The sequence below is a fragment of the Rhincodon typus genome, chromosome 10 (genome assembly GCF_021869965.1).
Source record: "Rhincodon typus isolate 14 chromosome 10, sRhiTyp1.1, whole genome shotgun sequence".
Taxonomy (NCBI): domain Eukaryota; kingdom Metazoa; phylum Chordata; class Chondrichthyes; order Orectolobiformes; family Rhincodontidae; genus Rhincodon; species Rhincodon typus.
In genome coordinates, this window is record NC_063341.1 from 42,832,189 (window position 1) to 42,851,799 (window position 19,611).

At 40.4% G+C, this 19,611-nt stretch overlaps 1 protein-coding gene across 1 annotated transcript in view; it reads right to left on the bottom strand.

Moving 5' to 3' along the window:
• The window catches only part of LOC109924749 (FAS-associated factor 1), a 142,977-nt gene that overhangs the window by 102,923 nt on the left and 20,443 nt on the right, over positions 1-19,611 (bottom strand). Inside the window, exons 2-3 of the mRNA XM_048601578.1 lie at positions 13,952-14,088; positions 13,396-13,484 (exon numbers count right to left, since the gene is read on the bottom strand). Coding sequence (XP_048457535.1) covers positions 13,396-13,484; positions 13,952-14,088 — 226 coding nt within the window. The remainder of the gene's footprint in view (positions 1-13,395; positions 13,485-13,951; positions 14,089-19,611) is intronic.

Consider the following 19,611-nt stretch of genomic DNA (forward strand, 5'->3'; position numbering starts at 1 on the left):
TCATTTAATTTAGCGCTTACTTGAAAGCTACCAGTCTCTGTGGTTTGCATTGATTCTCAATACATAAGCTTTTAAATGCTAAGTTACAGACTACCATCCTCTCTGCTTTGCACAGTTTTTTTTAAGCGCATAGGCTTGTTGTCAAACCTTGCGGCTTACATTGCCTTTTAGTGTAAAGAGAGAGAGACTGGCAGCTTGTCATGGTTCAGAGCACTAAAGAACAAAAATCTTGCTGTTCAGTGCAGTGCCGTGGCAATGTCACATTTACAGAATGTGCCAGCCAGCGCAATACATGGAAAACACATGGCATAGGCTTTAACCAAATGGCCAAGTCTGCAAGATGAAGACAAGCAGTCTTTTGTGCAGTCAGTGAATTATGGTCAGTCAAGGGTTGCTGCCATAATCAGTCAGGGAGATCATTAAATTGCAATCCAAAGGATCAGCCACTGTCAATCAGATGCTTGGCCTTTGCTGTCTGGGATTTGGGCCACAGTCAATCCTGCAGGCCAAGTGCATTCAGTATGGGGCTTACAGGTACATCAGTTAGGGTGCTGTGGAGACACCAGTCTGTGAGCTAGGAAGTTGAAAGTCAGGGTGTTCCTGCCAAGTCAGTTTGGGGACTGGGTCACAGTCAGTCCTGGAGGTTTGGTCATTAATGGTCAGATGGCTTACCAGGGAGCAGTCTTTGAGGTCCTCAGAAAAGTGGAAAGCAGAACTGTGAGATGTGATTCACTGGAACGGGTTGCTAAGGGGATGCTTATGACCACAAAGCATTAGCGGGTGTAGCAGGTTCCCAAACTACCAGCATTTGGCCTCAGTATGGGAAGGGCATGGTCATCAAGGGGTATGGCAATTTGCAAAGCCACACATTCACATATAAAGGGGTTGAATGGAAATGGAAGTGGGTTGGTAAGTTGAAAGGTTATTGGATACACTGGGATAGCAACGCATGGAGGATGGGAGGCATTCTGATAGGGCCAATTGCATTAGTCGTGCTTCAACTAATTCAGTAACGCCACCCATCTGGCATTGCATTTCATGATAGTCAGTTTTTAATTTTAATTCTTGCAAAAAATAAGTCCTCAAGCAATCATCACTATTACACAATTTGCACTAATTGTCTCCTTGTCAAGCCAGATCTATTCGGTTGCTAACTCAAAGCCTCACTGGGGTTTATGATTTCAGAATCATATTTCCCACCTGAAATTAGATGTCAATGCATCAGAGTTACCACATTTGCACAGTGAACTGTAAATGTTCAACAACATTTGATAACATAAACTGGGATCTCCTTAATGTGAAAGGGGTCGAATTTTTAAAGCGCATCCAGGAAAGCTTTTTTGTGCCAGTACATTGATAGTCCTCCTATAGATGGGGAAGTAATAGACCTAATTCTAGGGAATGAAGCTGGACAAGTGGTTGAATTTTCAGTGGGCGAGTATTTTGGGCATAGTGGCCATACCTCTGTAAATTTCAAAGTCATTGTGGAAAGGGATAAGGACGGAGCAAAAATTAAGTATCTAAATTGGGGGAAGGTCGATTTCATTTTCATTAGACAGGACCTGACAAAAATACATTGGGTAGACAAACAGGAGGCTGGAAGAACACAGCAGACCAGGCAGTATCTGGAGCAAAGGAGCAGTCAACGTTTCGGCTATTACCCTTCTTCAACGTTGATTGCTCCTTTCCTCCAGGTGCCACTGAGTCTGCCGTGTTCTTCCAGCCTCTGTCTGTCTACCTTGGATTCCAGCATCTGCAGTTTTTTTTGTCTCCATACATACACTGGGAGCAGCAATTACAGTTAAGTATACATTTGGAAAGTTGATGTCTTTTAAAAGTAGTACAGTAAGAATTCAGGGCCAGAGTGCTCCTCACAAGAGAAAGGTAAGTGCTCATGGGATCCATGACAAGTTGGCAAACTGGATCCAAAATTGGCTCATAAATCAGTGGGAAAGGGTGATGGTGGAAGAAAACAGAAATTGCTGGAAAAATTAAGCCAGTCTGGCAATATTTCTGGGGAGAAAGCAAAGTCAACTTTTGAATTTGGTGACTCTTCATTAGAACTGCCAGTAGCTAGGAAAAAGTGGTATTTAAGCTGAAGCTGAAATGGTGGTGGTGGTGGTGGTGCAGATAAGAGGAGACAGAGCCCAGAAAGAAAGGGAGATATGAAAGGGCTAGGTCGACAAGGAGATAATGGATAGCAGGCCAGGACAGAAGTTGAATAGAAGATAATGAGCCAAGAGTGAGAAATTGGGTTAGCTGTGCATAATGCAACCTATAATGTGATAATAGACCTAGAAGTACGTGGGATGGGTGACTGTAACTGAAACCCATGTCATAACAGGACCAGGTGTGGGGTGGGTAAAAAATATAGAAGGATGGAGTCACAAGTTATTGTACTTGATGTTGAGTCCTAAAGGCTGCAGGGTTCCCAAGCGGAAAATGAGATCCTGACCTTTGAGCTCACGCTACGGCTTACTGGAAACACTGCAGCAGGCCTGCAACAGAAATGCTGGAATGGGTACACGGTGGTGTGTTGAAGTTGCCGGCAACTAGAAGCTCAGGGTCATTTTTGCAGATGGAAGAATATTTTTGAATTGGAAGCCTGTGACCAGTGTTGTACCAAAGGGTTTGGTGCTAGGACCTTGCTGTTATGTACATTAAAGAATTGGATGTGAATGTACAAGGTATAATTAGTAAGTATGCAGATGACACTAAAATTTTTATGGGATGGTGGGCTTAAAGGATCTGTTTCTATGCTGTATGACTCTATATTTATGATTAACATGGTCTGTAATGTTCAAAAATGTCTTGTTCTGGGAGTGGAGCAAGCATGGTTGATTAATGCTAAAACTTCACACTCCCAATGTGGTATTAACGCTTAGGTTTTGCAACATACATACCTCAGATTACATAGTTCAGAGCTTTCATCAAGGCATGTCGTGGGCCTCCTTTCAAAGCTTCCATGGCATACTGTCAGAGCATATTTTGATGCTTTTTTATTACTGCTACGAGGGCTCAGCAGTATTGTTGCAGAAATGTTCTATTATTTCTGCCATACCCTAGATTATCGGCTTACGCATCTGACATGGACATATGGCAAGTCCCAAAATTCAATCCATAAATACATCTGGGCCATCACTGATGCGATTTTTTTTTCTCACCAGTTTATATCCCTCCCCTGCTACAAGAGTCAAACAGCCTGAACTGGGATTCTCCACCATTGCTGACTTCTCATAGGTGCAGGATACACCTGGTGATAGACACCCTCAAAGCAACCTGAAGAATTGGTCAACAGAAAAGGCTTCCACTCTATCAGTATTCAACTTAGCTGTGACCATTAATGTCAGATTTTGGAGATGTGTCTCAGATATCCTGGGAGCCAATGATGTGTACATATGACAGCAAAGTCACAGGTTCCTGCCTCAGGCCAGACAAGGATGGCTGTTGGGAGACAAGGGCTATCCACTCCATAAACGGCTCATGACACCTTTACAAAACTCTTAGAGTGATCCAGAATGAAAATACAACGCTGCTACATAATAGCAGAATAGACCATAGTCCTCCTTAAGGGGAGGTCTGATGCCTGAACTGCTTTGGAAAGGCCTTGCAACAGTGTTGAGAAAGGATAGGTTACATTATTGTAGCATCCTATGCCCTTGCAATTGGAGATGACAAAGGATGAATGTCCTGGATGCAGAGAAAATGTGGGAAAACAGTAATCTTCACAGGATGACAGCCAGAGAGAGGATCTGGGCACCAGGTGAACATCCAAGAGGTCACAATACAGCTGTGCGTCGTTGGGCATTAGAGATCAGACAGAGCCTCATTTAAACCTGCTTCCAGCACGAACGAGCTGGGTTTGGACTTCCTTTCATTGTGTAACATTCTGTTGGATAGACAGCAAGCAGCCCTTGGATTGATGAATTGCCCTGAAATCTTTCAGCATTGAATAGGATGACTTTAACTTGAGAAATGTTTTGTGCAGCTTCTTAGTAGCCCACTGCACTGTGAGGGAGTGTGGACGGAAAAACTGCTGATTGTACACCTCACAGCCATGAGTGGCAGTATGCCTCTGGAAAAGTTACGAGACGAAATGAAACTTTGCCTCACCACTGACTTAATATTGCTACTCAGAAGATGGGTCCAAGAGCGGATGATTAATGTAGGGCAGGCCTGCCACACTGCTTATAGACTCAGTGTTGTCCATATTTAAGTGCAACACTTGGGCTGGGGTCATGAAAGTCACAGTTCAAGTATCCCAGACTCTGGTGCTATTGGCAGAGAAGGAATCAGTTAGTGGCAGACATAAGCATTTACATTTATATTTTGGCCATTGCAACAACTTTCATTCTTGGGGTGTGTGAAGAGGTTGTACATCTCTCAAACGGCTGTGACGTCGCCAGGTCCAAAGGCAATAAAGACACTACAGCAGACATTTTATCAATGCAAGTGAACATTTATTAAGAAAGTGCAAAAAAATGTACAATGATGTGTACATGCCACCAGTGTGCCCTCGGTATGTTTTTCTCTTCCTTTCTCTCTCACTACATTTAAGCGCAGTTTGGATGGAGGGCTATGTGCTGTCTAACATTTTCTGCCACTGTCAGTTTCTGTAACTGGATATCAATGTGTTCGCATGTCGATCAGCTTGCCTGGGCTCTCTGAGTGACTGTGCAGTTGCACCATTGTAAGAAGCTTGCTCTGCAGTTGATACTTTGTCTGGAAGACCTGGTTGGTCAATCCTGGGGTCACTTAGGCCTAACAGCCCTGCTCAGATGTAGGCTTGCTTCATTGGTGTGCACTTCTACAAGCTTTGGCATTACAGGGAAAGGGAGGTGGAGAGGCCAAACATCATCTTCTTGAAAGGAAAGGGCACCTGGATTGAGGTTGAAGTCCCTCCTCCTCATAACTCACAGCATTGATTATCAATTAAGGAGTCAGTAACTGCAATAAGGAGGAATGAAGAGTCTGTAAATGAGGCTTCATGGGTAGAGCGTAGGAACAAAAAGGAGACAGTCACACTGCTGGCAGTGCATTAGAGACATCCAAACAGTCAGTGGGCAATTGAGGAGCAGATACGTAGACACTTCACTGAGCTGTGAAAAAGCAAGTTATATTAGGGGGTTTCAACTTGCCCAACACTAATTGCAACAGTCATAGTGTAAAGGGTTTAAAAGGGGCAGATTTCTTGAAATGTATTCAGAACAGCTTTTTTTAAAATCAGTATGTAGAAGATCCAACAAAGAACAATGTCACTGTGGACCTAATTCTGAGAAATAAAGCCAGGTAGATGTTTGAGGTGGCAGTGGAAGAGAATTTAGTGATAGTGACCACAACACCATATATTTTAAGTTTACTGTGGAAAAGAAAAAGGATGGTTCGCTGAAAAAAAGTTTTGGATTGGGGAAGGCAGATTTAATTAAAATAAAGTAGGATCCGGTTAAAGCTAACTGGGATTAGCTAGAATCCTAGATGTCATGGAATATTCAGAACTGGATAAGAAGGAAAAGAAAGAGAGGCTTTTAACAGGTACAAAAGGCCCTCATGGAGTAGAATCCCTACAGTGCAGATAAAGGCTATTCAGCCGATTGTGTCTGCACCAAAAGCTCGACGAACTTCACACCTCGACACAGCCCCCTATCCTATCCCAGTAACCCCATATTTTTACCATGGCTATCTCACCTAGCCTGAAAGTCCCTATGGGGCAGTTTAGTATGGCAATCCACTTAACCTGCACATCTTTGGATTGTGGAGCACCTGGCTGAAACCCACACAGGCCCAGGAAGAATGTGCAAACTCCATATAGATAGTCACCAAAGGCTGGAATCGCATCCAGGTCCCTGGCGTTGTGAGGCATCAGTGCTAGCCACTGTGCTGCCCCTCATACAAGGTATAGAAAGCACATAGGAGTATCTTAAGAAAACAATTAGGAGAGCAAAGAGGAGGGCATAAAAAAAGCACTGGCGCGTAAGATTAGGGAGAATCACAAAATATTCTACGAATTTATCGAGTGAAAGAGAATAACCAGGGAAAGAGTACAGCCCATTAGGAATCTGCACATGGAGCCACAGGACATTGGTAAGGTGTTAAACAAGGACTTCACATCTGTCTTCACTTTGGAGAAGGATGATGTGGGTACAGAATTCAGGAAGAGGGATTGAGAGATTTTTGGGCAGTTTGACACGGAGTGAGCAGGAATTGGAGGTTTTGGCTTAAGAGTGGGCAGATCCCCAGGTCCGAATGAGTTGTATCCCAGGCCACTGTGGAGACGAGAGAGGAAATTACAGGGGCTCTGACACAAATTGTCACACACAGAGTTCAGTGCTGGTTCAATTATTGTTTGTGAATATATAAACAATATAAAAGGGAATGCTGGGGATGGTCAGTACATTTGTGAATGACATGAAGACTGGCCAGGTGATTGACAGTGAGGAAGAATGTCTTAGGTTACAGGAGGATACAGACAGATTGGTCAGATGAGCAAATCAATGGCAGATGGAATTTACCCTGATAAGCGTGAGTTGATGCATTTTAGGAGTGGTAACAAGACGAGGTGTACTCAATGAAGGGCAGGACACTGGAAAGCTCAAAGGAAGAGGGATCTTGGGCAGCTTGTCCACAGATCCCTGAAGGTGGCAGGACAGATTAATAGGATAGTTTTAGTGGCATACGGAACACTTGCCTTTTTCAGTCGTGGTATAGACTATAAGAACAGGGAGCTTTATGTTGGAGCTGTACAAGACTTTGATTAGGTCACAGCTGAAGTACTGTGTGCAGTTCTGGTCATTGCACTATAGGAAGGATATGACTGCACTGGACAGGGTGCAGAGGTGATTCACCGTGATGTTGCCTGAGATGGAACATTTCAGCTATGAAAGATACTGGATAAACATTGGTTGTTTTCTTTAGAACAGAGAAGACTGAGAGGGGATCTGATTGAGGTGTGTAAGATTACGAAGGGCACGGACAAGGTAAATATAAAGCAACTGTTTCCCTTAGTTGAAGGATCAATAACATGATTTTAATGTAAAAGGCAAGAGGTTAAGAGGGGATTTGAGGAAAAATGTTTTCACCCAAGGGTGATGGGGGTCTGGAATGTACTGCCTGGAAAAGTAGTTGAGGCAGGAAACCTAACAATCTTTAAAATGTACATGGATGAGTACTTGAAATTTCATAACATTCAAAGCTATGGGGCAAGTGTTGAAAAGTGAGACTAGTTTTTGTTTTATTCAATCATGGGATGTGGGCATCGCCGTCTGAACCAAATTTATTGCCTGTCCCTTTGCCAGATCTTTGCCAAAACTTTGTCCCTAAGTTGCCCTTGAGAAGGTGATGGTGGGCTACCTTCTTGAACCTCTGCAGCCCAAGATTCACGCACAATGTCTTTAGAGTGGTAATGCCAGGATATTGATGCAGTGACAGTGAAGGAACGATGACATACTTCCAAGTCAGGATAGTGAGTGGCTTGGAGGGGATCTTGCAGGTGGTGGTGTTCCCATTTGTCTACTGACCTTGTTCTTCAAGATGGAAGTGAGTTTGGAAGTTTCTATCTAACGATCTTTGGTGAACTTCTGCAGTGCATCTCGTATATAGGATGCACTGCTCTACTGCATGTCAGTGGAGGAGGGAGACAGATGGTTTTTGCGGATGTGGTGTCAATCACATGGGCTGCTTTGTCCTGGATGATGTCAAGATTCTTGGGTGTTCTTGAAGCTGCACACATCCAAGCAAATGGGGAGTATTCCATCACACTCTTGACTTGTGTATTGTAGCTGATGGGCAGACTTTGGGGAATCATGAGGTGAGACAGTCGACTCAGTATTCTTAGACTCTGACCTGCTCTTGTAGCCATTGTGTTAATGCGGTCAGTGCAATTGAGTTTCTGGTCAAGGGTAACCCCCAGGATGTTGACAGTGGGAGATTCAGTGATAGTAACACCACGGATTGTCAAGGAGCAGAGATGAGATTGTCTCTTATTGAAGATGGTCATTGCCTGGCATTTATGTGGTGCAAATGTTACTTGCCATTTGTGAGCCCAAGCCTGAATATTGTCCAGATCTTGCGGCAGGTGAACATAGACTGCTTCGGTATCTGAGAAGTTTCAAATAGTGTTGAATATTGTGCCAATCATCAGCAAACATCCCCAGTTCTGACCTTATAATGGAGGGAAGATCATTGATGAAGATAGTCGGGCCTAGGACACTAACCTAAGAAATCCCAGCAGAGATATCCTGGAGCTGAGGTGACTAACCCCTCCAACAATCACAACCATCTTCCTATGTGCCAGGTATGACTCCAATCAGGAGAGTTTGCTCCTTGATACCCACTAATTCCAGTTTTGCTAGGGTTCCTTGGTGCCATACTTGGTCGAATGCTGCCATTGATTGCAGTTTTGCATGGGCTGCTTGATGCCACACTTGGTCTACTGTGGACTTGATGTTAAGGGATGCCGCTATCACCTCAATTCTGGAATTAAGCTCTTTTGTCCATGTTTGAACCAAAGCTTTAATGAAGTCAGGAGCTGAGTCGCCCTGGTGGAATGCAAATTGGACTTCACTGAGCAGGGTACTGCTGAGCAGGTGCTGTTCGACAGCACTGTTGATGACACATTCTATCACTTTACTGAAGATCGACAGTAGACTGATGGGTTGGTAATTGACTAGGTTGGGTTTAGCTTAGATTTAGTGTAGATTTAGACTAGTTTTTTGTCAGTGCAGACTCAATGGGCCAGAGGGCTCCTTCCGTACTGTATGGTTTAATGATGCTTGCATTGATGATGAGCACTTATGGATACAGCAATGGAGTGCAGGTCAGTGCATATATTTGGCAGACCCCGAGTGTGCTGGACCTGGCTCTCCATGGTGGTAGCGAACCTGTCCATGGAGGAAGCCAGACATACACATATCAACCAGCAAGATACTAGGAATATGGGTGGACTCCTCCATCCTTTGATCGAGTTTACTGACTTGCCCTGACAAACCTGCCTTCTGTTCCTGTACCTATTTTGGCATTTTAACAATGTCATTAATGGGAAAAACCATGAAATGGTGATCTCCCTGAGGGTGTGTGGGTGCCTGGTCTCTGGCAGTGCTCCAAGTGCCAGAGACTGGGGACATTTCTTCCTTGAGCAGCAGCTGAAAATCCTTAAAGATATGCTTAACAAGTTGTGCTCCCAAGTCTAATCCAGATAGAGAATGCACTGAAGTGGAAGTCTTTGTGTTGATGTAGCCTTTGAGGATTGAGTGGCTTCCTCCTCAGAGGTGCAGGTGGAACACGAGTATCTCTGGAGCAGGTCTCTGCTTGGTGAGCTGCAATGGATGCCACAAGTGCCTGCATAGGAGGAAGAATTAGTTCTGTAAAATGAATAAATGTTTTTTTTAGGTTATGAATGAGTTAGCTTTGATGTAATGGGAGAACAATGGAGCACAATGAAGGTCAATGAGCTAGTTGGACCATCGAGGTCTCAGCAGCTGCATAAGTGGTGTTTCACTTTACTGGCCAAAACCAACATTCTACTCATATGCGGTGAGGAGCTATTGCATGAATGTGATAATGAAAGTTGTAGTCCGTGACCCTTACTGAATGGCATATGTAGCAGCAGAGTTCAAGTGAGTGGGTGGCCTTGTGAGTATGAGGTAACAGAGACAAATTGATGGCTCTTCCCTTTGAGGAGTCCAGATGATCATACACCTTCTTCCTGCACTGCAGTGCATTGTGTTTCATCTGGGAAACTGCAGTGACCTGGATTGTTAACTTGGTCCAGACTGGCTGTGCCTGATGGTGTGGCTACTTCTGCCAGACAGCAGGGAAAATGATAGCCCTCCTGTCTTCCACTCCACGCACAAGCACCTGCAGGTCCCTGTTGCAAAACCGAGCAACTAACTTGCCTTTCCTGGCGATTTCCTTCAGTATATTGATGAAGGACCATAGCATGATGGGAAGGTCCAGTCTGGCAGTCTGAAGTGGCACACAGTTGGAGTTTAACTATGGAATCAGTAGCATGAACATTGAGAAATCCAGGCAATGGTGAGCACTTCTGCCTCTTTGGCCACATGATTTCACAAGATAGGCACCAAAGAAGCTGAACGTGTCATTAACCAGATGAAGAGCAGAAGACTGCGTGTCCAGGTGCCATGAATCTCACTCAGAAAGACACGGCCAAAAAAAATGAGAAACACCATACTCAACTGCTGTCGGTTTCAAACTCTCAGCTTTAAGCCACGACAGAGAAGATGCAGCAGTTGCACCCAGGGGAGACAGAATCTTTGTTTGTAGAAGTAGTTCTGTCTTTCCATCCCATGCCACTCTTCCATTCACTACAGTGCCACCAGGTCCCATTCTCCATTTCACATTTCTTTAAAAAAAATGATCAACAGTTGCTCAGAGTGGGCAGCTTCCCGATTGGCTGACTTAAATAAAAAGTCAGTGGACTGACGGTCACTCAGATTGAACTGTTTCTTGGGCAGCTTCAAGGATTTCTGGCCAATTCCAACTGTTTTAACCTAACTGGCCAGAAACACAAAAAGCTGCCAGAAAAGCAGCTTAATCTGAGTGGCCATCTGTTAACTGACTCAAACTTTTTTTAAAAGCTCCCAATCAAAACAAAGAGTCCAAAGGCAAAATTCCAAAATCCATGCCATTTACCAGGAATTTATAATTTCTGAAATTAAAATACATAGAAGTCATTTACCTTCCTAAAAGTGAGCAGTGGTATGATAGGATGCCTAGATGGCAGGCTGATCATGCACAAAGACAAAAATAAATGTTACCAAAAATGAGTTTATAATATAACAATGCATAATACAAAACAAAACAAATACAAAGCAAAATCATGTCAAATACTACGAACAGTTGAAGAAAAGGCTGCTATTAGGTCAGCTAAATTATTGGAAAAGAGTGCAACGAACAACCCCAGTAATGTTGCTCAAAGCTTTTTCAGCTGTTAAGAATCAAAGACTTGGCTGCTGAATGACGCTGTGGTTCAATGAATCAAGGACCGATTATAAATAATCCAACGTATGCCTAAAATGCTAGATGAGCACTACGCACTGGGCTTTATTCTTGAAGATGATGCTGAAATGACTTGGCATTTACAGGAAGATTACTAATATACCTGAGGATATCATCTTGGGTATAAGGGGGAACCTTAAAATCAGCTGCTGACCCAAATGAATCTACCAGTACTCCTTAAAATGTTGGGATAACTCCATGCTAATCTGTAGCTTTAATAACTTGGCGGAGGCAGGTGAGTGGGTGCGTCAGTTCTAAAAGACATATACCGTGTTTTTTTGTGACATGTGGTTGCCATAGCAAGCACTTTATTGCAATTTAGTAGATTTTGAAGTCACTGTTGTAAAGTCAGGAACCATGGTGGGTGAGACCGAGGCTTTGGAAACAGCACAGAGGAGGGGCCCAAAATGAATTCTCAGTTCAAAACATTTCAGTAACCCACATAGACCCAAAAAGGAAGATAAAAGAGAAAATGCTAGAAACACACAGGAGATCTTGGTGCATCTTCGAATAGAAATGCTGTGTCAGGTATTATGTATCAAGAAGTAAAGGGCACAGATTTAAAGTAATGAGGTAATTAAGGTGACGTGAGGAAAAATTTATTCACCCAGTGAGTGGTTAGGGTCTGGAATTCATTTCCTAGAGGTCTGATGGAGGCAGTTTCAACTAAAGGATTCAAAAGGAAATTAGACCTATCTGAAAGGAAAAAATGTGCAGAGCTGCAAGGAGAAATGGGGAAATGGCACTCTGTGAACAGCTCATTTGGAGGGCAGGTGCAGACACAATAGGTCAAAATACCTCCTTCTGCGTTGTAACAGTTCTGAGATTCTGTATCAAGGTCAATGACCTTTTGTCAAAAATCACTAATTTGTTTTTGTTTCAAAGAGTTTGGCCTGTATGGTTAAAGGAGCACAGATCTGGGGAATTCAACTGAGATTTACAAATTGTAAAGAGCTAGATATGTCCTTGAGGGTCAATTTCAACCAGATTTTTTTCAATGCATTCTGAGGTATCACTAGTGAGGGCAGCATTTATTGCACATTAGTCACTGGCCTTCTTAAGGTGAGCAGCCATCTTGAACTGCTGTGAACTGGGTGATCAAGGTGCTCCCAATAGCACTGTATTTTTTTAACGGTGATTTGAATACAACTAAGAGACATGCTAGGTAATTTCAGAGGGCAATTAAGAGTCAGTCATATTGTTTTGGGTCTGGAGTCCAATGGAGGAAAGGACAGTAGAGCCTCTTCCTTCAAAGTCATGAGTGGAACAGATGGTTTAAGACAATCTGGCCTGCACATACCACCAGCAATTCAACCATAAGCAGCCACATCAGGCCACAGGATGTTACAAACTCATTGACTCATTTCCCCCTGTATTGTAAGACAGGTTCCTGAAAAAACAGCAATGACAGTTGCTGGTGGGGGACTAGCATATTTGCACATTCTTATTCTCATGGAGAAGGCAATGGCTAGCATCACTGGAGGGGTCATCACTGAGACTATTTAGACCACATTGCCTAAATTAAAGTTTGAATTGTGATAAGCTATAAAGGGCAGGCCCTTGAACAGTTTACCACATTTATTTTAGAATGCAAATTTGAAGCATGAAGGAGGAAGAGATCGGTAAATAGGGCAACCAAAATCCTGCTTAGAGTGGAATTCTACATTTGCAAAAATTTGACATATTTTATACCAATTCGAATATTTGCAATATTACAATCCAAGTTAAACTCTAGAGGTCCAAAATATGTAAATGATTTAACACCAAAATTGAAATCCTCAGGCTTGAATCCTTTATCCATACTGAATTGCAGGCCTTAACTGAGATTCAAACACCTCCAAGCAAGAGAATAAGGAAACCAGAGTTCTTGGATTAATGGCTATCCAATGACTTCCCTGCAAAAATGTGTTGTCAGCACAGTCGGTGAGGACAATATTGCATTCAGCAACATTAAGGTTGCGTTTGTCGATACACACGATAGTGAAGATAAACAACTTTGATGGAAATAGTTTCCACCAGGATGTCACCAGCTTCAGGAGTAAAAGCAATGATAGGAAAGAATGTTCATTGCTTTTGCTAAAAATAATAAAGGTGCAGAACATCAGACTTTAGTAGTTTGAGAAGTTGGTTATGAAACGAATGCTTTGTTTATTGGAGACAAAAGATGCATTAAATGCAAAAAGATGAAATCTGGAAAACTAATAATTCCCTTTTAAAGAAAGCTTTTGTCTCAGAAGCTATTTTCATTTTTTTTCAAATATTTAATTCATGCTTTATTGAATATCCAATTTTAATTTAGAAAAATATTTGTCTTTTTATTTCATAAAACTGTTTAACAGATTGTAACAAATAAAACACCTAAATATTTTCACATCTATTTACCTCATCCCTTATATCCTCTTGTTGTTGCGCTGTGAAGATCTCCATGGCATTCATCAGCCGCATCATCAGATCATCTACTGTTGTATTACCTAGCAACAAAGGGACACAATTGAGCTTTAAGCTATTAAGATTAATGCATGTTTGATGGAAGCAAGCAATTTGAGCTTTCATTAGAAAGGCATTAAGAAGTGGCACTCTTTTTTTTTATAAGTATGAATTCAGGATGAGGTTGAATGTGTTGTGTGCTGGCACAGCTATTTTTAATCACTTTCTAACTAAAAACAAGTGAGTTAAATGGAGGAAAAACAGTCTGAAAATATTTTATTTGATAGTGGAATAAATTTCTTGGAAACGATTAATTTACCAGGAAGCAATTTGACACTGATTATTTGTGTGTGTATCATACACAAACACAATTTAAACCAAAGCACTGTGTTCAAATTATCTCAGCTGTATCTGAACATTGCAACTTACGGATTTCTAACATTTGCCATTGTCTCGCATACTCTGCATATGAATGACATTTATAACATATAGACTTTCTACTTGAAATTACCTTGAATCACATTCAAAACTTCATTGGATGATCGTTTCCCCATAATAATAAGAAGCAGGGGAAACTGATCAGTTTTATACGTTCTAACGGTCTGTGCCACAACACTGCCAAAATGTCTCGTACACATGCTCAAAAATCTGAAGAGAGGGAAAAAAACAATTAGGTCAAGGAAAGCATCCAATAGTCAGTACTTGGGCCTTAATCAAACCAGAAACTGAACATTTACCTTGTTACAAATGAAGATCTCTTTGATATTACATTTTAAGAGGCTTTGAAAAAATCCTATTCTATAGAAAGGCTTTCTCATACTTTGTACTATGATGTTTAGCACATGTTGAAATTAATTGCACTACTTCTTCATCACTGTTTTTTTTTAAAAACACGTCATGTGCATACTACACCTACAGAATGCAAATCTAAAACATTTCCTTTTGTAAAGTGGTTGACAGTTCATTTGGCAAAATGTTCATCTTCTTTCTAGTTATATTGCTCAATAATCAATGTACCCATAGTTTTCAAGGGGTCTGTGTAGGGTGGTGGAAATTACTTTTTAAATGAACACTTCAATCTGTTAACTACAGTGAAGAAAATCAGATAGCAAGAATTGTGTACTGGGAATGGAGCCCTTTCAATTTCCCAACCCTCGATACACATGAAAAACCTATTTCACTAAATTTTTAGCATCAAATAATTCTTTGTGCTTATGACGGAGTTTAATCCTTTGATTTTCTTTACTGATTTGAAAACATTCAAATTTCCTTGAATGAATATTCTCAAAAATAATATTCTGCAACTTCATTACAAGCAGAAAGAGATTATCTTACTTTTAACAACCATGAACAATTATGCTCAATAAGTGTACTTCAAAAACTTGCAGGTCTTATTTCCAATTCTTTTGCTTTTACAACCAAAAATTAGAATGCCAAATTTCCTTCATCAATATTATAAAAACACAACTTGCTAAGGTAGGACCTAGTTTTTACAATGTCAACATAATTCAGCAAATAAAAAGATGGTAAGATGGACAGCTCAGTATGTTTCATTTTGGGATTAGGTTTAGAACATTCCTCAGTACTGAAAAGTTATTTTTTACATATTAAATAATCTGAATCTTATAAAAAACTGGTTCGGCTTTTTCAATCAAGTCATAAATCAAAAGACAAGTGGTACCTGCACCAGGAGTTTAAGTAGATACAATATTACAACTATATATGAAAATAAAGCAATCTGATGTTACATTTAAATATTGATGGTAACTCAAATGTCGTCGTGATAATGAAATGCAAAGGATGGAATGCAAATAAAAGTTCTTTTTTCCAGAAAATCCAATTTAATAGTCTGCTGCTCAATAGCCACAAATATGAGCTGACGAATGCAAAATAAAGCACAAATGGTGACAGACTGAATCCGACCACTGCAGTGGAAAAAAGTACAATAATTTTTGTATTGACTCAAATATGGGACCTGTTCCTCAGGTCTTGGTTCTAACCATTGCCTTAATTTCTGTCTGAGCAATATGTAGCTGCATAAATAACAACTCAGAAATAATTAATCTTTTGCACTAAAAATAGTATAAATTATAAAATTTCTAAAAAGTTATCCAGTATCAGAAAAAAAATTTAATAAGTTAGATATAGTTCATAGGGTAAAAAGGATCAAAGGGTATGGGGAGAAAGTGGGAACAAGCTCTTGAGTTGGATAATTAGCCATGATCATGTTGAATTGTCAAGCAGGGCTAAATGGCCTATTCCTACTCCTATATTTCATGGTTCTAAGTCTGTAAGATACTTGCAATGGTTTTCCTGTTTTAGTCAGTGTGTACATGAGGACAATAGACTGAGACCTCTGTGATTATGACAGCCTAATTGTGAGAAATGTGTTTGTGTTCCTGTGAGAGAGAAAGAGGCGGGGAGGGAGGTGAATGAAAATGTATGTACTTAAGTGTGGGATAAAAAGTGTGGTGGAGGTAGAGACAGAGACAGTCAGATTGATATCATGGGAAACACACAAAATCAGAAATTGCTGGAGAAATACAACAGGTCTGGCAGCATCTGTGGAGAGAAAACAAAGTTAATGTTTTGAGTTCAATGACCCTTCCTCAGAACTGTTCCATGGAACAGTCACTGGGCTTGAAACATTAACTCTGTTTTCTCTCCACAAATGCTGCCAGGCCTGCTGAGTTTCTCTAGCAATTTCTGATTTTGTGTGTTTCAGATCTCCAACATCCGCAGTTCCTTGTTTTATTGATATCATGGGACATCACTTTCATTTCCTGCAGAATTGCATGTTCCAAGAGAACATCCTAATATCTAGGCAGTAAATAAGCAAATGCAAATAATGAGTAGACATTACATGAGTAGGTATGGCAAACATGGAAAACAGAAATAAATCAACATTTTTAGATAATTTGATATAGCTTATGTTAAGTAAAATGATCAATTCAAGGTTTTATAATGGAATAAAACTCTTAGCATCACTCAGTGAACACAAATAAAAATCAATTAGCGTGTGTTGAGGATAAAAGGGATGTTTAGATGCATTACTCAGGTATTGAATTAGCAGTAGTATTATGAGCAAAATAAAAATCAAACTCAGTGAATTAAATGCAAGTAAATGTTAACACTTAATGTTTCCTTTCAATCTAAATGTTTGCCACAAAGACAATAAAAACACAAAATTTACAACATGGAATTATTTAGCCCATTGTGTCTCTGCCAGCCAAAAGGGCAAAACAGTTTAATCAATTTGCCATCTGTTGCATGTAACCCTGAGAGTTATAGCCCATCCAAATGCACACCTAAATATATTTTATGTGAAAGGGTAGGGATTTGGATTTTAAAATTGAGGCAGATGGATGTAGGTTAGTTGTGTGAAGGTATTTATACAAAAAAAAGCTTGAAGGCAATTCTCAACAGTGAACTAAGCGCATTAATTCCTAAAAAAGATGTGACTGCAGTGAAGTGCATGGAAGTACCCCTGCAGTAATAATCACAGAAGTATTAAAGTGCAAAGGAGGCCATTTGGCCCACTGTGCCTGAACCAGCTCATTAAATGAATATCATTACTTACCGCCAATCTCATGCTTTCTCCCCAGACCCTTGCACATTATTTGCACACACAATTAATCATCCAAAGTTTTCTTGAATATCTGAATTGAACACGCCTCCACTACTCTTCCAGGCAGTGCATTCCACACCCTGACTATTCGCTGTTTTGAAAATGTTTTTGCTCATTTCACCTTTGCTCTTTTTTTGCAGATCACTGGATCAATGCCCTCTAGTTCTTCTTCCTTTTATGAATGGGATCAGTTTCTCCCTATCTACTCTATCCAACACGCTCATGGTTTTGAAACCCTCTACAGATCTCCTCTTAGCCTTCTTCTCTCCAAGAAGAACAATCTCAACTTCTGCAATCTATCCTCATAAACAAAGTTCCTCATCCCGGAGCTGTTCTTATAAACTGCTTATGCAGTGCATTCAAATCCTTCCCATATAGCATTCAGACCTACACACAATAATGAATGGAATGTTTATATTATTGAGTTTACAACAGACCAGAAATCATCAGTTTTGATGTCAGAACAGAAGGCCTCATATCCGAAGAACCAGGAGTTCAGGTTAGAAAGGAGAAAAGTTTCCCCGAGCAAGATAATCAATTTTTAATTCAGGAGAATCAGTTACATGGCGGAAGTGTTTTAGTACTGTGGAGTTTTCTAAGCCAGGCAAGACTGGATAAAAATCTAAAAGTTATTAGAACTGAAAATATTTATACCATCAAAAAGACAGTGTGTCAAGAGAAGCTGTATTCCCTAATGCTTCAAATCAAGAATGTAAACTAATAAAGATATTGAAAAATATTGCAGCAAGTCAGTCGCTAATGTTAACTGATGATGTCATTTGTCTTCCAAAGGGCTTAATGAAGGAAAACAATGTACTTGAAAGCACCAAACCAAACCAATCCCATTATACAGAGTTCAACAGTAGTCCATCAGGTAACAGTTGCACCTATCATAACAAAAATGCTTCATGAAATTCCAATACAGTTCACTTTGGTGTTAAGAAAACAAATGTTAAAATATTAGAACAACTTCACTGGCCAGAGTTACATAAAGCGGTGATGATATATTGCCAGGCATGGCATTCATATCACACAGTGGGGAAATCCAAACCATCAATTAAACCTGTGCCTTTAATTCAAATACTAGCTTTGGAAGAAGCATTAAGCAGGGTGTTAACAGGTTGCATAGGACACCTGCCTAAAATGAGGAAAGAGAATCAGTACTTTTTAACAATAATGGATGCTTTGACAAGATTTCCTAAAGCAATGCCTTTGGGAGAAATGAGAGTGGTTGTTAAATAATAGTTATTTATTAATTAATATTTTGAGAATAAAACAACATCTTCTACTTATCATCTATGATCTCAGGAAGCACTGGAAAGATGACATAAAACTTTAAAGACCATGATTATAGCTTGTTGTCAAGAATATCTTAATAATTGGAATAAAAGAATTCCATTACTCCAGTCTGCCACGAGGGATAGCCCCTAATGCCACCATCAGATTCATTCCTCTTGAACTAATATATGGACATGAAGTGAGAGTGACCTCAACAGACCTGATCATATAAATACTAAGCGGAGTAGAACAACATCACTTCATCGGAGGCTGCACTGATTATGTCAACTAGCATGGTGACGAAACGTCTGAACTGTAACCAGCCAGCTCGGCAAGGAAGTGACCCCTTAAATTAATTAAAAAGAAATATATAAATCAAAATTCAGACGTTACATATCTGGTCTGTTTTGAATTTCAACAAGAAACTAACCAAAGTGAGAGAGTTAGCCAAAAAGCATTTGAAAAGTGCTCATAAACCATGGAAACGAGAACAGATAAAAATACTAAAATGTGGAAGTTTCTTGCGGGAGACCGGGTGTTAGATAGAGGAACCATCAAAATCAATGTTCACTGGACCGTCACAAATCAGAAGAAACTCAATGATGTGAATTATATAGCAAGTACTCTGGACAAGAAGAAAATCAGTGAATGTATCATGTTAACATGTTAAAGAGATATAACAACAGGTAGGACAGTCAGGATAGGACTGACATTCACGGAGACAGCCAAAAAGAAAGAGCTTTTCTAACAGTGAACGTATATTACCAAGGCAGTTATGCTGCCTGGAATAAAAATCGCAAGAACAACTTTCCAATCATTTAGCAACAAAGTTATTGAGGATCATGTTATTCCACGCGTTACATTAATGATTGATTGATTTCAATGTAAAGATGATATAATTAAGTTTTTATATTTTCGATTCTGGACTGAAATGGGAAAAGGACTGATTTAAAACCAAGGATTATTGAAGGACTGCTGCACAAAGGCCAGCAATTATGTGGTTGGCTTCCAGGCAGCAAACAGCTTGGGGATGTAATCATTTGGGAAGAAGCAATCAGATCTCCGAAAGGAAAGGAGCTATCTTTCTCCTATGCAGTAAATAGCATTTCAAGCCTGAAGCCATTCAGTTTCATCAGTTGCTGTATGTGACTTTTAATGAATAAGTTAGAGACCTTTCCTGTGTGAAACAGTCTGCCTATCTCTTCCACAAGGAAGAGAAAGTATCTGGAGGAGAATCAAGCAGCACAATGTCCTAACGAGCCAAG